We start from the raw sequence: 22842 nt of genomic DNA, 5'->3' as shown, positions 1-22842 counted from the left end.
CAGTCTTATGCACTGCCAGTAAGCAGGACCATGCACAGGCATATTTTAATAGCAATTGGTGGTCAACTGTGATGGGTACAGGTATTCTTGTTGCGCCTTGCTCAGAGCTTTTAGTTGCTCCTCAAGAAGGGCAGTGTTTCTAGAAAAGGCGCAAGGGCCTGGCGGGTGCGTATTTAGTTGAAGATCTTCTAGGAGGTTCTGCTTCATCATTGTTCTCTGTATACCTTTGACAAGCAAGAGAAGGCTTCACTGGTCACATGTTGGCGGGTCATTAGGAGCCAGGATAGGTTGCTGGTGAGTAGGAGTAGAACTAAATGTTTTAGCATGTGGGGTGCTTGCTCCTTGCTCAAAGGATGTACTCACAATCCTAGTTATGAATGGAGAAAGCATTGGGGCGAGACATGCTGTAAATTCAGCTAGGCATACATACGTTTTGCAAGGATGTAGGGTACCACAGTTTAGTTACCACCTTTATATTTCAAGAGAACATTCAAAATTCCTCTGACCAGGCAAACTTTAATCTTGCCACATCGAGTAAGGTACTGTAAAAATTGTTGTTGAAGGATGACTGAATGCTTTCCCTACCCAATGTTCCATGAGTCATTAATGATTTGACATGATCCGTTTCATGTGTAGTTCTATGCTCTCTCGATTAAAGAAGAGTGCGGATTGATGATCTATGTTAAGAAATGAGTTTCATGCTGTCGATGCAGCCTGCTCCAAGGGATGAAGGTCATTGATTACCCTGTTCTTCACCGGGCTATTGATTTATGACTTTTCTCTAGGTCCAGTGGCAACAATAAAACTTCTGAATTAACAATGGCAGGTCGGTTTCTCAAAGGCCGGTAGAAAGCAAATACTTGTGATTCTCATGAATTCTCTTTTATTGTTTTAGCATGAGAAGCTACATCCTGCTTCTCTTATATGTACACAATTATTCAAGTGGATCATTCCTTGTAAACAGCCAGCGCTGAAGACGTTTTTGCATTTTTGCGTTTACTTTTCATCTCTTAGGAATGTTGCAAAACAAGACCAAAGTGGCAGCTGTTTGAACGAAATGAAATCAACAAATGCAATAATGCAACACAGACTTGCAATTTTCTCAAGAACCCATTGGGTTTTTCACATATTTCGGATTAATAACCTTTTTTACATCTAAAAATGGCTATTCTTCCACTGAGTTTCATAAGTGCTGTTTTCGTGAGTCGTACTGAAGTTTCAAAACCGGGCTCTGCAGACCAAGCTTGCCTATCCCACTGAAGAGGTACAGCACACAGCGCAGCAATACAAGCTTTCCTCCAACGCAGAAATAGTGCAGCATTGGCAACAGTGGTGCAAGCTTCCCTTGCCAATGTAAAATAGGAATAGCCGAGGCAACAACGGTACATGCTCGTAGAACTAATGCAGCATTGGCAACAGTGGTGCAAGCTTCCCTTGCCAACGTAAAATAGGAATAGCCGAGGCAACACCGGTACATGCTCGCAGAACTAGTGCAGCATTGGCAACTGTAGTGCAAGGTTCCATTGCCAACGTAAAATAGGAATAGCCGAGGCAACAACGGTACATTCTCACAGAACTAGTGCAGCATTGGCAACAGTGGTGCAAGCTTCCCTTGCAAACGTAAAATAGGAATAGTCGAGTCAACAATGGTACATGCTTCCATCACACAAAAAACAGGTATGAAAATGCCAGAAGCCGTGCAAGCTTCCCTCACACAGAACACAGGTATGAAAATGCCAGAAGCAGTGCAAGCTTCACTCACACAGAAAACAGGTACGAAAGTGCCAGACTTTGCTCGCATTCATTGACCAAATAACGCATGCGTAGCAAACGCATTTACAAATACACCTAGCAGGTGCTGCAAATGAAGCATCAACGCAGGTTTCTTTATCGTGTGGAAGAGTTACAGCACAGAGAGCAGCAGTGCACAGGGTACAGCAAAGGTAGTGGTGGAACAAGTGCCCCTCAAACAGAACAAGTACAGCACAGAGAGGGTTGTATGACGTTACAATACAACGTAATTTGTTTTACCCAGACTTGCTGTCGGGGGTGCGCTAGAGTTTGTAATAGTATAATTTACTATTCCAACTCCAGTTTGTGCAACAGTAGGGAAGGTGTTGGAGTTCAATCCAACACCTTATACTACCCCCTACAGCAAGCCATTTTTGTTGTATTGGCATGAGGGGTAAAAGCATGCGTTGTAATGCATGCGTTGTAACGGTTGTTTTCCCATAGACAGCAACAGTGCAAACATCATTCACTATCAAAACAGGCAGAGTATAGCCAGCAGCCTCGTAAGTTATCCGCAAGTAGAGAATGGGCAAAGCACAGGCAGCAGAAGTGCAAGCTTGCGGAATACACCGAAGAGGTATAAAGCAGGCTGCAGCAGTATACGCTTTCCACTCCTATGGAACAGGCACAACAAGGACAACAGCAGCGCAAGCTTGCTTCATGTACCAGGCAGGCACGCAACCAGCAACAGCAGTGCAAGTTTGCCTCATCTGCAGAACAGGCACAACACAGCAACAGTAGTGCAAACTGTCCACACACATAGAACAGGCAGAGCATCCGCAGCATCAGAGCAGGCTTGCCACAAGTACAGAATACACACAACATACGGAGCATCAGTGCACGTTTTCCTCACATACTGAACAGGCCAAGTATGTGGAGCAGCACTGCAGGCTTGCCACAGGTACAGAACACACACAACACAGGCAGCATCAGTGCAGGCTTGCCACAGGTACAGAACACACACAACACAGGCAGCATCAGTGCAGGCTTACCACACACACCGAACACACACAACATAGACAGCAGCAGGGCAGGCTTGTCACACGTACAGGACACACAACATTGGCAGCAGCAGTGGAAGTTTTCCTCACATACAGAACAGGCACAGCACGGGCAGCAGCAGTGCAAGCTTGCTTCATGTACCAAGCAGGCACACAACCAGCAGCAGCGGTGCAAGTTTGACTCATCTGCAGAATACGCACAACACAGGCAACAGAAGTGCAATCTTTCCACACATAAAACAGGCAAAGCGTCGGCAGCATCAGTACAGGCTTGACACACGTACAGAACACACACAACGCAGGCAGCAGCAGTGCAGGGTTCTATCACATTCAGGGATAACATATTGATGAGTGCTGTGGCATACAGTCGTTGATGATCAGTATCTGTGGTGGGCTCTGTGGTTCTCTACTGGTGTCCCTTCGCATCAGATACCAATGCACTTCAGTCAGATAACTAAGAACTGTCTTGGGAAGGTCTGCATCTCTGAGACAATCCAACTGCAATTGCTAGAGATAAACAAACACAATGTTATATCTACCACCGATTACAAGAAATACGAGGCCACAGCAGTTCATCATTCTATCCTTGGGACACTCCAAGTACTGTCAAGTCGTATCAATGTCACCACAGTGATCTGTCTGCGTCTTAGTCTCTCCAGGAGAGCTAGGCTCAAAGGAAGTAGCCGATTGGGCGCGAGTCAGGGCTGCAGCATCATGGCCAAAACTACAAGTTCAGGGGTGTGTGGGTAGACACATTGTAAACTGTACAGGGTCTCTGGGTCTTAGACCCCAGTTACAGACCAAATGAAATGCAGTAGTCAGTTTAAGGGGGAAGCACACAAGGCTAGGGAATAGTCTCTGTTTAAATGGTCGTATGTCAGAATTTCTAGTTTTAAATACTGTGCTGATGAAACTATGTGTTCTATCATTCTTAACTCCAGATATACATACCTTGAATATATGTATATAGAGATATGTTTGCATACATACATATACACACATATCAGCAAGGTATGTGGATACAACGATAAGGAGATAAGTAGTGAATCTGTATATGTATACATATATTACCTACTGGCGGTCGCCAGTAGGTAGTTATAGTTAGGACCCCTTTTCCATAGGAAATCCGCAACATTCTATTTTGAATAACTTTGGCGCCGGTCGACGAATCCTCGCGAATTTCTCAAAATAGGTGGGGCGCTACGCTCCGCTCCTACCCTGAAAGTCTCGGGGGGATTCGTCAAGCGGGGGCTGAGATAAAAGGGGGGTCCCAAAACGCGTTTTTCCCATGCATTTTTCCATAGGACCTTTAGACAGGGCTACAGCCCGAACGGCTGAACAGAATTACTAGAAATTTGGCAGAGAGGTAGTCCTCAGGTCAAGGAAGTGCCTTTTGTAGGTTTGGTGTAAATCTGTTCAGTAGATTCTGAGAAAATAGCCTTTAAATCAATATATATATCTGAGCCAGCTTACGGTACGCTTACCGTAAGCTTACCGTACGCGTACGGTGGCGTGCGCGAGCGCGATTCTGATTGGCTCTTAGATCTTAGTAAACATTCGAAACAGCCGAAACCAGGAAGCGGCGGCCGCCATTTTCTCTCTCGCACTGAGAGCTAGGTTGTTCAATAAAACCAATAAACATGTAAAGGGGCTGTTTAGACAGCTCCCACACACATAGCCATGTTGAGGGAGTCCCCAAAGACCCCCCAAGGCCAAAAATGCATTTTAATTTTTTCGCTAATTTCGCCGATTACGCTTACCGTACGCGTACGGTAAAAAATGTAAAAAAAAAAAACACTATCCACACTCTCCCCACCCCCTGTGCTTTTGGTGGCCGCAGGACACCAAATGTGCAGGGCCTAATAGAAGTGTGAAAAACCACAATATTTTAAACAAAAATAATAAAAGAAAAAATTAACAACACTCTCTCCACCCCGTGTGCAAATGGTGCCCGAAGGGCACCATTTGTGCATGGCTTATAAAAATTACGAAAAATTAAAATATTACCTTTCAAAACGAAGTGCATCATATGTCCTCCATGTGCGCACGGTGCGCGAAGCGCATCGTGCGTACATGGCCCATCTAGCGTAACGTGGGCACGCGGTGCGCGTAGCGCACCGCGTGCCCACCGTGCGTGCACGGCACTAACTGCGTAAAGTGGGCACGCGGTGCGCGAAGCGCACCGCGTGCTTACTGTGCGCGCACGGTGCGCGAAGCGCACCGTGCGCGCACGGAACGAACTGCGTTAAGTGGGCGCGCACGCCACGAATGGCGTAAAGTAACTTAGCATTTAAAAAACCGTACAAATATCACTGAAAAAACCATAGGTTTCACACACGTTATAGTTAGGAATTAGCATTAAAAAAACCTTGCAAATTCACTGAAAAAACCATAGGTTTCACACATGTTATAGTTAGCGGAAATTTTACTGATAAAAAACTAGTGAAATTCCCCCGTTATAGTTAGTGTAGGCAACTATAACTCACGCGACCGCAATCTTCTGCTGATGACATATGTGTCTTTATGAAAAAAAAATATTTGAAATATATGTATAGCTAAAAATGTATGGAAGAAGACATGGGCAAATAAGTGTCTAAATACAGTATTAGCATCAGCAGAGGATTGCGGTCGCGTGAGTTATAGTTGCCTACACTAACTATAACGGGGGAATTTCACTGGTTTTTTTATCAGTAAAATTTCCGCTAACTATAACATGTGTGAAACCTATGGTTTTTTCAGTGAAATATATATATACACACATATACATACATATACACACACACACAGTCAATATTTTGAGCATCGATATTTGTGCTGCTATATTGTGTTGGCACAATATTTAATACTTAATATTCAGGTGCCATAACCTTCAAACTATCCAACGTCATCATTCAGGGTGGCACTGGTGCTCCCAGAGTGCTCTTTGGGGAGGTACCTCAACTTTAGGGTCTTCTAGCTCCTTATTGGTTTAGTGGGATGGTAACCCACAGGGTCCTGCGCCCTTCACTACATCGACTGGCTCCCACCAACAATTGGAAGAGTTATTGTTTTAGGGTTGGAATCAAATCAACGGGAACTATATGTTCCTGTATCTCAGGAACTATACATTGTAGTATGAAGGTTCAAAGAGTTCCAAAAGGAGGTCAGCCAACACACTTATGTGACTGGAAAATGGGAGCTTCAGGTTCACACACACAAAGGCACATGAAGGAAGGCTCGGTGAGGTAAGCCTTCACAAATGACATGCACGACAGTCTGCTGGCCACGAGTTTGAATCCAAGCAAGGAGGATACAGCCCTCCATTCTTCCAAAGACAATAAAGTGAGTACCGTTAAATTGAGTAATGGACCATCCTAATGAATGGTGGGCAGGCTCTTTCCATTGAATTATACCCCAGATCTCCTTCAACTGGGTCTTTTAGCGGTCCTCCTCTTTTGAACAGCTCTTCACCTAGCGGGCAGTCCAGCGCCTTGATTTCCAAGTGGGAACCAGAGTGAGGACACTACCACTGCTGTGGGATAGGTCGCAGTTCCGGGGACAACAGCAACTTTTCAGTCCATTTCCTGGGCAGATGTTTGTGTCAGCTGGTGCCGCAAAGCATCCTCAGATGTTCAGCCAAATGCACCTAATGGCTCTGGATGGATGCCTTGTTCAACATTCGTATTCCAGCCAACCAGTCCAGGGCACATCATCTTTGGAATTCTTGCACTGGAGGGGGGGGGGCATCACCTAAGGTTCAGCAGGGTGAGTATTGAAGTGACACGGAGCAAACATCCTGGGAGGAGTCTCTCTTGTTGTTTGGTAGGTCCCAGCACAAAACACTGAGTGGAGGGGAGGGTCCACATGGGTGCATATTTGGGCAGACAAAGAACAGGTATCAAGGGTAGATCTAGACTATGATGGGCAGATCTGGAGTAATGGGTGCCGTGTGAGCTAAACCAGACTGGATTAGCTCTTTGTCCCGGGTAGCTCCTCCAGACCTGGTGAGATGTGAATGTGTAGTACCCCAAGGGAAGTAATGGACAGAGATTTTGTGGACGGGACATCATTTTTACTAAATGGTCATCAGAGACTCTCCCATCCACAAGCCTCTATTACGTTTACTGAGGAGACAGAAGTAAGAGTAGGGATAAACTATGGATACACTTGCTCGTGACATACCCTCAGCTATAGTGGAGGAGCATATAAAAATGTGGCGCACCCAGAGTCGTCTCGCAAATGTTGCTTTAGCGATAAATAAGGCACAGAGCATGAATGGCAGAGGATCACATCCTTTGTACAGTGCAGGGACTTTTCTCCTTGTACATATAGAACAGTTGCAGTACTGGACAGCAGAGTGAGTGAGATGTCCTCACGTGCACAAAAGGTACAGCACTAGGCAGAAAGGATCCTTAAGAGGTGCAGCAGCAGCTATTGAGATTAGGTCCATACCTGCACTGTGTAAATGCTCCCACTTGATGACTGGTATCACAAGCAGTAGTGCAAGCTTCCCTTACTTGCAGAAACGATTGAGTGCAGGCACTGATAATGAAAGCATACCTCAGATAAATAACAGGTACTGCTTGGGCTGCAGCAATGCAATCTACTTCACCCGCATACAGGTACAGCTCCGAAGCAACCGTGCAAGCTTCAGTCAGCCAGACCTACATCGTAAGATATAGCAGTCATGCAAGAGTCAAGGACATACAGAACAGGTACAGCACATGCAGCAGTAGCAAATGCTCCTCTTGCACATAGAGTGCAGCCAGCATCACTGCATGCTTCACTCATACCTGGAACAAGTACTGCACAGGTAGAACAATGCAGAGAATAGCATGGGCAGCAGCAGTGGGGGCTTTCGCCGCACAAAGATACAGCACAGGAAGCAAAAAACTTCACATAAACACTGAACCAGCAACCATGGGAAGCAGCAGTGCAAGCTTCACACAGCGAATTGGCGCAGCATGGGCAGTGGTAGTGCACACTTCACAACCTGACAAAAAGAACAAAATGGAAAGCAGAAGTTCAAACCTCCTTCCAACAGAACAGGCGGGGTACGAACAGCAGCAGCACAAGCTTCTCTCACAAGCAGGAACAGTGAAACCTTTACAAACACACAGAACAGTTACAGTACAGGAAGCAGCAGTTCAAACACCCCTAAGACAAACAGAACAGCAAGCACCCATCTTACTCCAAAAGTAGGTACAGCGTGGTCTGCCAATCGGTGGTTAATTTGAGCTGTTGGTTTCAGGTGCTAGGCACCGGCACTTAATTGTCAAAAGTGGCACTTATGACAGTATGCCAAATGGTGGCGTTGTCGGTCTAATTTAGAGATAAACACAACAGTTGTTTATTAATTCAATTTACATAAAAACAGCCCAAGCCATTCTTATAGCTTTGGGGGCAGGAAAAGTCAGAGTTATCACATTTGTAGAAGTGTGACTGTTAGTAATTGTGTTGGTTCTGGCAGTGTTGACAGGGGAAATGGGTAGTGCAAGCTGCAGTGGCCTCCTGGCAAGAGCCCTGGCAGGTTTTTTTTTTTTTTTTACAAATTAAGCACTGCTACAATTAGGATTTTTTTTTTTTAAAGACACCCAAGCAGCACAGCACTTGCAGAACCAGTACATGCTTCAGCCACACCGGGAATAGGTACCGCACAAGCAGTACCAGAGAAAGGTCTACTCACAGTTAAAACTATAGTACAGAAAGCAAAAGTGCAAGCACCCATGCACAGAACAAGTATAGCTTGAGTAGCAGCATTACATGCTCTATTACAAAGAGTAGGTAAGACATGAATAGCAGGAGTGCAAGCTTCCCTAACACACAGACTGGGCGCAACAGACTAGCATAGCGGGAGTAAACCTAGTCAGTCCGCAGCAATGGAAGCATCAATCACACAAGCAACGGCAGGTGTGCAGCTGCTATTAGTGCAGCAGGCACAGTGGCGCCAAAGCCTAGATGTGTTATGAGCTCATTGGACCGCAATAATGGCTGTTTTTGTTTCACAATAGATTGACAGGGACCCATTTTCTAGAAATAGGTCCTGAAGCCCCCTTGTTATGACATTGCAAAACAGTCACAGCATGGGGAAGAGCACTGCAAAGACGTTGTCTTACACAGAAAAGTTATACATTAGCACTACAAGCTGGATTCACAGACTGAGAGCAGGAGTAGCACAGGCAGAAGTAGCAGCACTGCTTAATTTGTAAAAGAATAGGTGCAGGGGCCTAAATTAAATACGAAGTAGTAGTGCACACTCACCGGTACCTGCCCGGAGCTAAGGTAGTAAAACATTTGGATCACATGGTATTGTATGAGGTGTAGGAGTATTAATACAGCACTTAATACTCCCGACGAGGCACTGAAGCACACAGGTCGGTGGGAGCCCTGTATTAGTAATTTAAGGCCCGATTTGGAGTTCGGGAAACAAGGTACTCCGCTGCAACTGCAAAACCCTTGACTTGCCTGCCTCATTTAGAGATGAACAGACCTCAAGCACTGACAATGGAGACAGAATCCTTCCTCCAAGGTCCTAATGGAGTAGGGGCATCAGATGAAGGATATTACACCAACAACTCTATTTATGGTGGACGGTGTAAAGTCTTTTTTCTTCCTGTCCATCACCACCAGCTTTTGGTGCGGGGCAGGAAAAAACTACAATAATCCCTGCACCCTAGGAGAAAACTCACAGGGTGTGGGGGGTCATTAGTTGTTTTAAAAACAAACTCCTCCTTTGGGAGTTTGTTTTCCAAAATAAAAGATACAAGTTTGGCGACCGGTGGACAAAATCGACAGCAGCTGTCCACCAAACTTTTGTACACAGAAAGGAACCACCCTGATGGCTGTTTTGCGACTGCCAAACTCCAAACCAGGCACTTAGTCAAGCATAAGTATTATAGATTGTCATGCAGCTGTATTTTTGTCAACTTATTTGATGAAAACTTATTACGGAATTTCTTATTTGGAGTTAAATGGGAGGTATGATTCACATCATCAGAGACTTCGAGATGCACATAGATACCACAGTTGTCAGGATTCTGGTTCACTAGTTAGTTATGCATGAACAGTAAGGCATTACATTTCCATTGGGTTTGCTAAATATGGTTATTTCAAAACTATAGTTAAAAACGCATGTTTAATCCGGCCATTAAACTTCTGAAAGTAAAAAGACCACCCATTTTTATTACATTTACTCTGTTTGTTATTCATGCTCAGTGTGACTGGAGGGGAGGAAACCCTGCAGCTGATGCATACAACGAGTATGCCGAGTTAATTGTCCTTTTAATAAGTGACTACGCAAAAAAGACTATCGGTTCACTGCGGCGCACAGTTGCTAGCTGGCTAAAAGCTACAACATTCCTGGCTGGGATCCGTGTAGTTATTTTGCTGCTTTCTAAAGTCTGCCGGACTTAATGAAACCCCCTCCTAGGAGGATGCAGAATGAATCTAGGGACAGCCGGAAACGAAGAAGCACTCACTCACCGTGCCCCCCAGCTCCATGTCCTGGTCGTCGGTCAGGATTAGCACGATGTTTTGGAGCGTTGTCTCGGCTGCCCAGGTGAGCTGGCATGTTGTCAACAGAGCCAGGAGCACGCGCCCCCTCATCGTGCCCTGAAGCTAGAAGTTTCCCGGTCCACGAGGGTCTGTCAGTGCCCCCGCGCGCGCAGCTCCATGCGTCGGCTGCGCAGCTCCTCCTGCATGAAGTGCACCCCTGGAATCAGGAAGTGAGAAAACTTCACATTTTGCAACTTGTTTGACTGAAAGTCATATGACACCATGACGAAGCGGCCGCCTCCACCTGACTGCTCCGGAGGGAGGCGGGGAGCTGGGGGCACGCACACCACTGAGGTAGGTCTCTAAGCTGAAAACACGCGTCTCGCTTGTTTAACTCTACGTGATAGAGGCTGAGATTGCGACACTGTACTGCTGTACAAAGGGGTACAACGGTCGATCCCATGGAAAAGCAGTTTTTTTGGTGCTTGGTTAATAACGTCGCTGAAGTTTGACGAATCCGCATAAAACGTAACACAAACATTTCAATTTCATTCGATCCATGAACGTTTCGGGCACATTTGGTGTGAAGAATTGCAAGTTTTTTTTTCGGGGGTGGGGAGAGTGAAGAGGCTGGGTGTCCATAAAAAGTGATTTCCCACAAGTTGGGTACCTTTTAAGGTCGAATCTACGCAGCGCGCATGCTCTATCTTTGAGACATGCTGTAGTCACAATGTGGGCCTTGATTCCGCTCCTTGCTGCTGATTGGTTAAGGAGAGGGTCACTCGCAAAAACTTGCATCCATGTGGTTTCTTTGTGTTATTTGACATGCCTTCTTGTGTCTTGTGCCTCCCCTGGAGTATTGGCCTATTAAACAGGGCTTTAAGTGGGATGATAAAACTGCGGGGGGGTCTCTCAAAGGGGCGTGGCCTATGTAATTAAGGGTGTGGTTTAAAAACAGAGTAAAAATCTGTATTTTGCTGTTTCTGTCATCGCATGCGGATATATGATACAACAAGTAACATGATACCTACATCAAGTCAGGGCTATTTTCTTTGTCGATGGTTGTTAGTTGAATAAGATAAATAATCAGCAACTATGGCTTGTATCTAATATTGAAAAAGTTTCCACTTAAAGCCCTGGTAGCACCACGCAGTGTTTAATTTGCAAAAACCTAAGTGCCAGGGCTTTTGTCAGGAGGCCACTGCACCTTGTGCCACAAATTGCCCCAGCCAGTCCTGCCACTGATAGTAACAACACAAGTATTAATATTCACACTCTTACAAGTGTGAGAATTCGGACTATTTGAGGCCCCCAAAGCTATAAGAATGGCTTGGGTGACAGGTAATATTCTTTTTTAACGTATATTGAGTTAATAACTAACTTGTTGTGGTCATCTCTAAATTAGCCAGACAGCACCACCTTGTGGCAGACTGTCACAGGCCCAGTGCTGTCAATTAAAGTTCAGGTGCCGAGCACCGGAAACCACCGGCTCAAATTAAGCACTGGCACCACGACAATGTTGCTGCTTCTGAGTTTAAAAAAGAGAAGGGAAATCCAGAGAGAAAATGACTCTCTTTAAAGGATTTCCCTTCCCCTACAACGCTCACCTGGCATGACCTCATGCTGTAACTTCTCCACTAGTGAGAAGTGAGCAGTGTGAGCACGCGCACACTAGTGAGAAGTTAGCAGTGTGAGCACGCACCCGTCAAAGTGCCTGCTGTCACTACAGTCCGGGAAAAAACAGACCGCCTGTGCCAGGACACAAAACAGAGCCCGATAGAGACCCGTTTCAAGCCTCCTTAAAAAAACTGCCAGTGCTCAGCACCGGTGAGAGCCGACCAACATCAAGCCCTGCTATTACGCATCCTTTAGCTATACTGTATTTCCCTGTCAGTTTGCACGCTCTTTATTGTTGCAGAGTGCCCATGTTTTTGGAAGGTTCCACCACCCCTTCCAGGACGCTGCTTGACAATCCCAACCCCCTTCCCCCCAATCACTGCTTGTGGTAATTATTGTGCTGTACTTGAAGTTGAGAAGTTGCCATTTGAAAAGACATTTATACATTTGTTCCTAGTGCAGTCTGTGTTATCTTTCTTTTGAGGTTATGTTTAAATATTTTTGTGCTTCAAAAAGCATTCATACACTCGTTCCCCTTTGTTTTGTTGTTGCTTTTGAAAAGGCATTTATACGTTTTTTCCCGGTTGCGTTCTGTGTTTCTTTTGAGGATGTGTTATAATATTTTTGGTGCTTCAGAAACCATTAAAAAAGCATTCATACACTCCGATCAAGCGCTCACTCAGCAGTTGTCCCTCGGCACAAGCAGGGAGCGACTTGAGTGCTCCTGATCATCACGCACTTAGTACTCCCCCAGGGACAAAGCAGGCATCCCCTTCTGTGCTCCCTCGTTGTTTTATCTTGTCGCTACTCTTATGAGATATACGTTCGAAGGAGTCTTATGAGATGTACCTTTGAAGGAGGAGCCGTCACAGTTCACCTGATTCTCCCTGCAGACGTATTTGCATCTTGTGATTCGCTTTCACGGGACTCCTGCTGGCCATTGCAATGTTTTTTACTCTTTGCTGCTTGCTATAGGAACATGATGTTCATGGATTGTATTATTTTATTTAGCAAATGGTATACACACAGCTTGGTTTTAAGTTAGAGTTTTTCACATTACAAGTGTTAGGGTTAGTGTAATCATTAAGTAGGATATTTCAACTTGAGATGCTGTTCACGTTTTATCTTCTGAAAATGAACCCATTTATTAATGGATTCCCCAGCAGCGGTATACACATAACCTTTCACACTGCTTTAATACACACCCGTCATGAATGGCGTCTATGTTCTGTTTGCAACTTCACATGTAATCACTTAGACTCCGGTCTTCAGTAAGAATCACACTGGTTTCTCCATTTTTTACTGTTCATTTAATCACCAAGAATGATTTCCATCTCAAGATGCCTTTCACATTGTATCTATTGTCTGTAAATGAACCCATTTAGTAATGGCGACATGGACGTAATCTTTCTCGCTGCTTTAATACATTTACAATACCGATAGCTCTAAAACAATAAAATGTGAGACCAGACCTCACTATTTCTAATGCTTGTTTATCAAGTAAATAGTGAGAATATCAGGTGGATAACATTTTGTGGATCCCTGTCAGATATTTCTCTTATAGAAATGTCAAAACACATGTTTTTAGACAAAGGTTGAGGTTTTCAGGGCATTGTGGATAGTTGCTAAGTTTTCAGATCGCTTATGTGTGACATTACCATGGTTTAAGCGTGTTTTTGTGTGACATCCCATGCCTTATGTGTGACACTGCTAGTGAAACTTAATTGCAATTACAATCAAGCAGGAAAATCTTTGGAATAAGATAAATGTCAGAAAGTGACCCCATTGGCGCAACATGAAGCTCTAGAAGTAAGTGTCATTTACTTTTTTTTCCCTTCAAATTTGCTTACTTGCACTGAGAGAGTGTTGCTTACTGGCGGGAGACTGTCATTGAATTTAAAATCACCTGCATCTACAGAGAGCAGGAACCGTCAACCATCTCGCACTGTCCCGAGATATAACCGTGATAACTTTCAACCGTTCATTGACCCTTAATCTTCTAGCCAGGCTGCAAACATTGGTTGCAGAAAAAATCTCAGTCTGAGACTTTCTCAGTGCACTGACAACTTTTAACACAGATGGCACAAAAAGAACTGCTGCTAAGCTCAGTAAAGCTCTTTAAGTTCTGTGAAAAAGTTTTTCCAGTGTGGGAATGTTAGACTTGGCATCTTTTGGCGTGTTTCCCCTGAGTTTTTGATTTCTGCCCTCCCGGTTTTGACTCTGGTTTTGCTGGCGTAGTGTTTCTGCGCACTTTTCTCACTGCTGATCAGTGGTAAAGTGCAAGTGCTCCTGTGGTAAATTGTGTTATGGATTGGTGTTTCCAGGATTGGGTATTTGATTTACTTGTTAGTCCCTAGTAAAGTGCACTGAGTGTGCCAGGGCCTGTAAATCAAATGCAGCACTGATTGTGCCACCCACGTGAGTAGCCCTAAAAAGGTAAATCGGACCTGCCATTGCAGAGTCTGCGCGCAGTTTGTAACTGCCATGTCGACTTGACGAGTGCACCCACTTGCCAGGCCCTAAACCTTCCCTTTTCTACATGTCAGTCACCCCTAAGGTAGGCCCAAGGTACCCCTGTGGGCAGGGTCCTGTGTATGTGAAAGGTAGGACATGCCCGGGTGTGTGTGGCATGTCCAGATAGTGAATTACAGCCAATTTAGTTTTTCACTATTGCAAGGCTACCTGTTCCCCATAGGACAGAATGGGAAGTTTGTTTATAACATCTTATAAACATAACTGGCCTTGAGAACTAGGTAGGAAAATAAAGTTTAGCATGCCTGAACTCAGAATCCAAAGATGCATCTTTTAGTGAAGGTGAATTTTACATTTTGTGTTTGAAAATACCACTTTTAGAAAGTAGGTATTTTCTTGTTCAGTCATCCCGTGTGCCTCTGCTGTAATGTGGATTGCCTGTCTGGGTTTTGGATGACAGAAGGCTGGGGAGCAGGAGTGGCTCCAGATAGTCTAGGTAGGGTCAGGAAAGGGCTGAATAGACCTGGGCTGCAATGGGGGAAGGGGTAGAAGATTTCCTTGCACCTCAAAGGGCCTGGTCTGCCTCTGACAATGCCGTCCCCACCTCCTGCCAGGAAATCACACCAGAGAAGGCAGAACTGGTTCTGGCTGGGCACAGACACTTCCTGCCTAAGAGATCAAAGGATTTTGGGATATTCATATTGGGGCCTAGACCCCTGAACTTTATAACTCTTTTGGATCAAGAAGACTGCCAAGAAGAAGAGCTGGAGAAGCTGTGAGGAGGGACTACCACTTTGCTGTGTGCTTTGCTGTCTTGGCCTGCAGTGGCTGCTTCTGTCTTGGGCAGTGAAAGGACTAGACTGAACTTTCTGCAACCTTCTTTTGTAAGTTTCTCCAAGGGCTTGAGGTAGAGCTTGCCCCCTGTTCAAGAAGTCTCAGGAACAGCAAAGACTTCAAGCTCTTCTGCCCTCAGCACGGGGGACTGTGTGTTTTGTGCTGCAACAGAAGGAAAGCAACTTGACGATGTCTACGACGCCGCTGCCGACTCCGTGTCCTGAAGGCACCGCAGAGGGCAAAGCCACACTGTGACCCTGGTCTCACCGATGACCCCTGCTGACGCCGCCACCGAGCCGCTGCTTGCACCGCGACCTGTGGGCACCGCACCGCTTCGCTTCACGACAACGCCTTGGCACCGCAGAGGGCACCGCCGCAACGCGACCCTGGTCTCACCAACGATGCCTGCTGACGGCACCACCGAGCCGTTGCTCGCACCGCAACCTGTGGGCACCACACTCCGCACCGCCTCGCTGCACGACGAAGCATTGGTATCCTCGACGACGACGCTCCCTGTCGAAATAGACGCCACTGCTTGCACCGTGGTTCAAGGGCACCGGTCGTAAAGATACACGACTCACCGCTCTCATCCCACACCGCAGCCTTGGCCTACCGACGCCGGCACCATTGACTCCAGTTTGTCAGCCGACAACAACAATTCAGCAACGACGACGTTGCTTGCACTGTGACCTGTCAGCACCGTGACGAGCACCGCCTTCGTCTCGCTTCGCGACCCTGGTCTCACCGACGCCGCCATCTGACACCGCCACTGAGCCGCTGCTCGCACCGCGACCTGAAGGCACCGCAGTGCTGCACTTCGCACCGCAGCACACGACGCCTGCTGACGCCAGCACTCCTGACTCCATCAGAGAGGAGATCGACCTGCAACGCGTGTGACTTCGAGGGCCCGACAACTCCTGCATTGACCTCCGGAACCGACACCTGCGGACGCTGTGTTTTCAGAAGCTCAACAAGAGGTCATCGATGCCCTGCATTTCTAAAAGGTACTGTTTGCGTGTCTTCCCGACACCATAGCTGGCCCACGACGCCGCTGTCAGCAAGAACTGTTTGTATTTGTTTGCTCACGACGCCGTGATAGGCCGGACGGAGTTATCGACATCAAGGAACTATTTATTTTTTATTTTTTTATTTTTACTTTTTTTATTGCCATTTTTCAAAACAAATAAACATTCATTGGCATGGAATATGTTGATTCAGACCATTAATTTGTGCATATTCATTCAGCATCCGATTTAAGAATACATTGACGTAACAGTAACAGTGGATCCCTTGCTGCCCTCTAGCTTTATCGCGGACTTTCGTAGTGTTTATTATTCTACCGTTTATCATCTCTAATCCTTCAATCACTCATGTCTAAATCTGAATTTTCTTTTGGGGGGTCACATATATTCCCCCCGGTAGGCATTCTGTCCTCCCCATATCTGGGTCCATTTTTTGGGGCAGCCTCTATGTATATATACTGTTTTTTTCAACGATCATTGTGGTATCCATGTCCCTACACCACTGGGGAAGGGTAGGGGGCTGTCTGGATCCCCACCGCAGAGCTATGTTTCACTTCGCCAACATCATTCCCAATGTCACCCAGGCTTGCGTTGTACGATTAAGATCTGTGCGTTCCCATATATTAAGGAGGCATCTCCTCGGTTCCGGGAGAGTCGTAATTTTCGTCACCTGTGAGAGTGTGTGCATTATCGCCTTCCAGTACCGGACAATTACGGGGCATAGCCAGAGGGTATGAAAGAGAGTCACTTCTTCACCACACCGTCTAAGACAAAGCGATGAATCAATCAATCAATCAAAGAAATTTATAGAGCGCACTACCTACCTGTAGGGTCTTGAGGCGGGGGGGGGGGGGTGCCGCTACTGCTCGAACAGCCAGGTCTTGAGCTTCTTCCTGAAGGAGAGGTGGTCTTGGGTCAGGCGCAGGTCGGCCGGGAGGGAGTTCCAGGTCTTGGCGGCCAGGTAGGAGAAGGACCTTCCTCCAGCAGTGGTTCTGCGGATGCGTGAGACGGTGGCGAGGGCGTGGCTTGCGGATTGGAGGTGGCGTTTGGGAGCGTAGAAGTTGATTCGGTTGTTGAGGTAGCTCGGGCCTTGGTCGTGGAGAGCTTTGTGTGCGTGGGTAAGGAGGCGGAAGGTGATTCTCTTGTTGACCGGGAGCCAGTGCAGGTCTCTTAGGTGTCCGGAGATGTGGCTGTGACGTGGGATGTCGAGGATGAGTCTGGCTGAGGCGTTCTGGATGCGCTGGAGTCTCTTCTGGATCTTGGCGGTGGTTCCGGCGTAGAGTGCGTTGCCGTAGTCCAGTCGGCTGGTGACGAGGGCCTGGGTGACGGTCTTCCTGGTCTCCGTGGGGATCCACCAGAAGATCTTCCGAAGCATGCGCAGGATGTTGAAGCACGATGAGGAGACGGCGTTGACTTGCCTGGTCATGGAGAGGGAGGAGTCCAGGATGAAACCCAGGTTGCGTGCGTGGTCTGTCGGTTTGGGTGCGGTGCCCAGGGCGGGGGCCACCAGGAGTCGTCCCAGGCGGAGGGCGAGGAGCCCAGGATGAGGACCTCCGTCTTATCTGAGTTCAGCTTCAGGCGGCTCGTCGTCATCCACTCGGCCACCCCTCTCATCCCTTCGTTCAGGTTGGCTCTGGCGGCGGCGGGGTCGTCGTTGGTCAGGGAGAGGATCAGCTGGGTGTCGTCGGCGTAGGAGATTATGTTGAGGTTGTGTTGGCGTGCGATGGCCGCGAGAGGGCTCATGTAGACGTTGAAGAGAGTCGGGCTCAGTGAGGATCCCTGAGGGACGCCGCAGATGACTTCGGTGGCCTCTGACTTGTACGGTGGTAGGCGGACTCTTTGTGTTCTTCCGTCGAGAAAGGAGACGATCCATTCCAGCGCCTTCTCCTGGATTCCGACGTTGCTGAGGCGCTGTACTAGGGTGCGGTGGCAGACCGTGTCGAAGGCCGCGGAGAGGTCTAGGAGGATGAGGGCCGCTGTTTCCCCGTTGTCCATCAGGGCTCGGATGTCGTCAGTGGCGGCGATGAGGGCGGTCTCGGTGCTGTGGTTGGCACGGAATCCGGACTGCGATGGGTCGAGGGATCCATTCGTCTCGAGGAAGGCGGCCAGCTGTTTGTTGACGGTTTTCTCGATGACTTTGGCTGGAAACGGGAGTAGAGAGATGGGGCGGTAATTCTTGAGTTCGGTGGGGTCTGCAGTAGGTTTCTTGAGTAGAGCGCTGAGTTCGGCGTGCTTCCAGCTCTCGGGGAAGGTGGCGGTGTCGAATGAGGTGTTGATGATGTCCCGCAGGTGGGGTGCGATGACAGCGTCGGCTTTGTTGAAGACGTGGTGAGGGCAGGGGTCGGTCGGAGATCCGGAGTGGACGGAGTTCATCGTGTGGACGGTGTCTTCGGTGTTGACCGGGGTCCAGGCGCGGAGGGTGGTGGTGGGTGGCGTTGCTGCGGTCGTGGCGTGGGTCGGATGGGTGCTGAAGCTGTTGTGTATGTCCGCGATCTTGTTGTGGAAGTAGGAGGCGAGGGAGTTGCAGAGGTCTTGCGAAGGGGTGATGTCGTTGCTTCCGGCGTTGGGGTTGGAGAGCTCTTTCACGATGTTGAAGAGTTCCTTGCAGTTGTGTGCGTTGTTGTCCAGTCGGTTCTTGAAAGCCGTCTTCTTGGCGATGCGGATCAGTTGGTGGTGTTTCCGGGTGGCAAGCTTGAGGGTGGTCCTGTTGTCCGGCGTGGGTTCCCTTCTCCAGGCTTTCTCGAGGGCGCGGCAGTTCTTCTTGGAGCTCTTGAGTTCGTCGGTGAACCAAGGGGCTCTCTTGCTGCCGGGTCTGCTGGGCGGGGTCCTCAGTGGGGCGAGTTCGTCCGCGCAGTCGCTGATCCACTTCGAGAGGTTGTCGGCGGCCTGGCTGGGGTTCGCTGAGCTGGCCGGAGGGTGCTGGCTCAGGGAGGCGGCGAGCTGGTCGGCTGTGATCTTGTTCCAGCTTCTTCGGGCAGCCTGTTGCTGGTGGTGGTGGATCGTTGTTCTTCTGAAGGTGAAGTGGATGCATCTGTGATCCGTCCAGTGGAGTTCTGTGGCGTGGCTGAAGGCGATGTCTTTGCTGGATGAGAAGATGGCGTCGAGTGTGTGTCCGGCGAGGTGGGTGGGGGTGGACACCAGCTGCTTGAGTCCAAGGTTGGTGAGGTTGTCGAGCAGGGTGCTGGTGTTGCAGTCGTTGTTGTTCTCCAGGTGGAAGTTGAAGTCCCCCAGGAGGATGTAGTCGGCGGAGGGGAGGGCGTGCGGGCTGACGAAGTCGGCGATGTCCTCGCTGAATTGGGTGCGTGGTCCCGGAGGTCGGTAGATCAGGGTGCCTCTGAGGGTGGTCTTCGGGTCGGTGTGGATCTGGAAGTGCAGGTGTTCGGCGGAGGGTGGGGAGTTGTCGGTGCTGGTCGTGATGCGGATGGTGTTCTTGTGGACGATGGCGATGCCTCCTCCCACCTGGTTGGCGTTGCGATCCTTCCGGGTGATCTTGTATCCTTCTGGGATGGCGATGGCGATGTCGGGCGCTGAGGAGGCGTTCATCCAGGTCTCCGTGATGAAGGCGACGTCGGGGGCTGTGGTGTCGATGAGGTTCCAGAGTTCGATGGCGTGTCTGTGGACGGAGCGGGTGTTGAGCAGGATGCACTTGAGGTGGTTGCTGCTGGTGTTCGGCATGGCAGGTGCTGGTGACGGGCAGGTCCGGATGCAGGTGAACTTGCAGGCGTGGCAGCTGAAGGGTCCGTGGGTGTGCTTCGGAGTAGCTCGGTAGCATCCCTGGGTTCCGCCGGTGTTGAGTGCGATGAGGGTGGCGGCGTTGTACGTCAGGCGGGTCGGTCGGGGTCCTCGAGGGCCAGGGGTCCTGGCACTGGGCGCGGTCCAGGCGCGGACGGGCGCAGACGGGCTTACCTTTGGCGCGCCTTCGGCGCACAATCGGCGCGCCCGCTGCGCGTGACCGCTGCGCGTTCGCACGGTCGCCATATATGGCGAAGTGCGCGGGTGGGCGGGGCAGCTGGGAGGCGGGAGCGGGGAGGGATACAGAAGGCAAAAGGGCGGGGCTTAGCGGCGGTGGCGGGAAACGGGGAGCGGGGAGGGAACAGAAGACGACAATGCTGGCAAAAAGGGAAAAATGAAGAAATCACAAAGAATAAAGCAACAGAACTAATTAGGGTAGACAGAAGGCAGCAGGGCACAGGAGCAACCACGGACCTCGAGGCTCGAGGGAGGGGGCGTGGTCAAGCGGCAGCAGCCGGGCAGCGAGGCACAAGGCGGAAGGGGCACACGCAGCAGCTGGTGGCCGTGCGGCACGGGGGTGTCCTACAAGTAGGTCACACTCACCTGCGTCGCACGGTCGCCATATATGGCCAAGTGCGCGGGTGGGCGGGGCAGCTGGGAGGCGGGAGCGGGGAGGGATACAGAAGGCAAAAGGGGCGGGGCTTAGCGGCGGTGGCGGGGAGCGGGGAGGGAACAGAAGACGACAATGCTGGCAAAAAGGGAAAAATGAAGAAATCACAAAGAATAAAGCAACAGAACTAATTAGGGTAGACAGAAGGCAGCAGGGCACAGGAGCAACCACGGACCTCGAGGCTCGAGGGAGGGGGCGTGGTCAAGTGGCAGCAGCCGGGCAGCGAGGCACAAGGCGGTAGGGGCACACGCAGCAGCTGGTGGCCGTGCGGCGCGGGGGTGTCCTACAAGTAGGTCACACTCACCTGCGTCGCACGGTCGCCATATATGGCCAAGTGCGCGGGTGGGCGGGGCAGCTGGGAGGCGGGAGCGGGGAGGGATACAGAAGGCAGAAGGGGCGGGGCTTAGCGGCGGTGGCGGGAAGCGGGGAGCGGGGAGGGAACAGAAGACGACAATGCTGGCAAAAAGGGAAAAATGAAGAAATCACAAAGAATAAAGCAACAGAACTAATTAGGGTAGACAGAAGGCAGCAGGGCACAGGAGCAACCACGGACCTCGAGACTCGAGGGAGAGGGCGTGGTCAAGCGGCAGCAGCCGGGCGGCGAGGCACAAGGCGGAAGGGGCACACGCAGCAGCTGGTGGCCGTGCGGCGCGGGGGTGTCCTACAAGTTTATGCAGGAGTGTGCGGGTATAATACCTGCGATGTAGAATTTTTAATTGTATCAGTTTAAGTTTTGATGGTATCCCCACCTCTTTGGGGGATGAAAGTGCTTCCTGCCAATCCGTTTAGTCAAAGTCTCCTAATTCTGTTTCCCATTTAGATTTAAGGGCTTTTAGGGGGTCTGGCTGGTTATTTATTATTTTCCGATATGTTTGGGACGTGGTTTTTTTAGCCAGATGTTCTGTGAGGAGTCTATCTTCCAGCGGTGAAGACTCCGCCAGCCGTGCACCCGGTGGAATCGCAGCCAGGAGTGCGTGTCTAATTTGTAGGTAGCTAAATTGTTCGGTGTCTGCCAGGTCATGTGCAGTCTGTAAGTGCGCAAACGTGACTATTTCACCTTTCTTCCAGAGATCTCCGACTCTTGAGATTCCTATCAGATCCCATTGTCGAAACCCCTTAGTATTGCGCATCACACCCAGTCTTTTGGTGTCCCACAATGGCGAGGCCTGTGTTATCTTTCCCTCCCATCCTAGCGCTCGTTGTGCCTCGAACCAGACCTGTATAGTATGTGCCGTTGGGCCCGTGAGGCCATGTCTTCTGTTTTTGTTGTATAGTGCCCCCATAACCCCCCGGCACCCAGCAAATGGCGGTCCATACGGTGTGCCGGATCGTCTCCTGGTATATGCAGCCATTGGTTTATAACCATGAGCTGTGATGCCCAATAGTATATTTTGATGTTAGGGAGGGCGATACCTCCGTCATACCAGCCTCTTGTTAATTTATGGAGTGCTATCCGTGGTGTTTTCCCCTCCCATAATAAACTGGTCACTTCAGCGTTTATTGCGATAAAGTATGCAGGGGAAACCGGGAAGGGTGTGTTCTGCAGTACGTATAGAAACCTAGGGAGTGCCATCATTTTGAAGAGGGCTGTTCTTCCCAGCAGTGTCAGTGGTAGGGAACGCCAATGCTTGACGTCGCGCCGAAACCGGGCCAGGGGTTGTGTAAGATTTTCAGCAACAAATTGTGTTCTGTCCGCTGTTACATATATCCCTAAATATTTGAAACCGCTCCCCTGTATTTCACACCCCCTTGGAAGCCGCGATGGGGATCCCTGGAGCACATAAAGGTAGGATTTCTCCCAGTTGATGGTATATCCGGACACCCTCCCATACGACGTACATATATCTAGGAGACAGCGAACTGAGCGTGCCGGCGAAGCCAAGTATAACAAGACATCGTCTGCATACAAGGAGATGCGATCTTCCCATCCCACTGTCCACTCAAGCCACGGATGACCGGGTCCTGCCGTATCCAGGCCGCTGGTGTCTAGTTTTAGTAAATGTCTGGATTTATTAGATCTCCGCGGGTGGCGGCAGAGTCCGGGTCCAAATTCCACATCCACCCACATCACCGAAATGGGTTCTTTTCCATGAGAAAAATGTTGTCTCCACATTGCGTTTTGAGAAATTTTCTGCCGCAGGTATTAAGCCCAGCCACAAAAGAGGAGTACCGTTATTATTAGAAGCGTGGGAATGCTGGGTGGCAGGAATTGTGGGGATGACATCAGCTT

General features: G+C 49.1%; 2 protein-coding genes across 4 annotated transcripts in view; one reads left to right on the top strand and one right to left on the bottom strand.

Moving 5' to 3' along the window:
• The window catches only part of LOC146784254 (N-acetylglucosamine-6-sulfatase-like), a 115391-nt gene extending 104749 nt beyond the window's left edge, over nt 1-10642 (bottom strand). Inside the window, exon 1 of the mRNA XM_085634909.1 lies at nt 10254-10642. Coding sequence (XP_085491035.1) covers nt 10254-10376 — 123 coding nt within the window. The 5' untranslated portion in view covers nt 10377-10642. The remainder of the gene's footprint in view (nt 1-10253) is intronic.
• POLM (DNA polymerase mu) overlaps nt 10490-22842 on the top strand; it is a 342155-nt gene continuing 329802 nt past the window's right edge. For 2 of the 3 annotated variants that reach the window (XM_085634917.1, XM_085634912.1), the window contains exon 1: nt 10495-10619. The gene's annotated coding sequence lies outside the window, so the exon portion shown is untranslated. Of the gene's footprint in view, nt 10620-22842 lie in introns of all 3 variants that reach the window. The other variant, XM_085634911.1, reaches the window with a different exon arrangement.

This window comes from Triturus cristatus, chromosome 11 (genome assembly GCF_964204655.1).
Source record: "Triturus cristatus chromosome 11, aTriCri1.1, whole genome shotgun sequence".
Taxonomy (NCBI): Eukaryota; Metazoa; Chordata; class Amphibia; order Caudata; family Salamandridae; genus Triturus; species Triturus cristatus.
The sequence above is the reverse complement of the archived record's forward strand: the minus strand, read 5'-3'. Positions and strand labels throughout refer to the sequence as shown.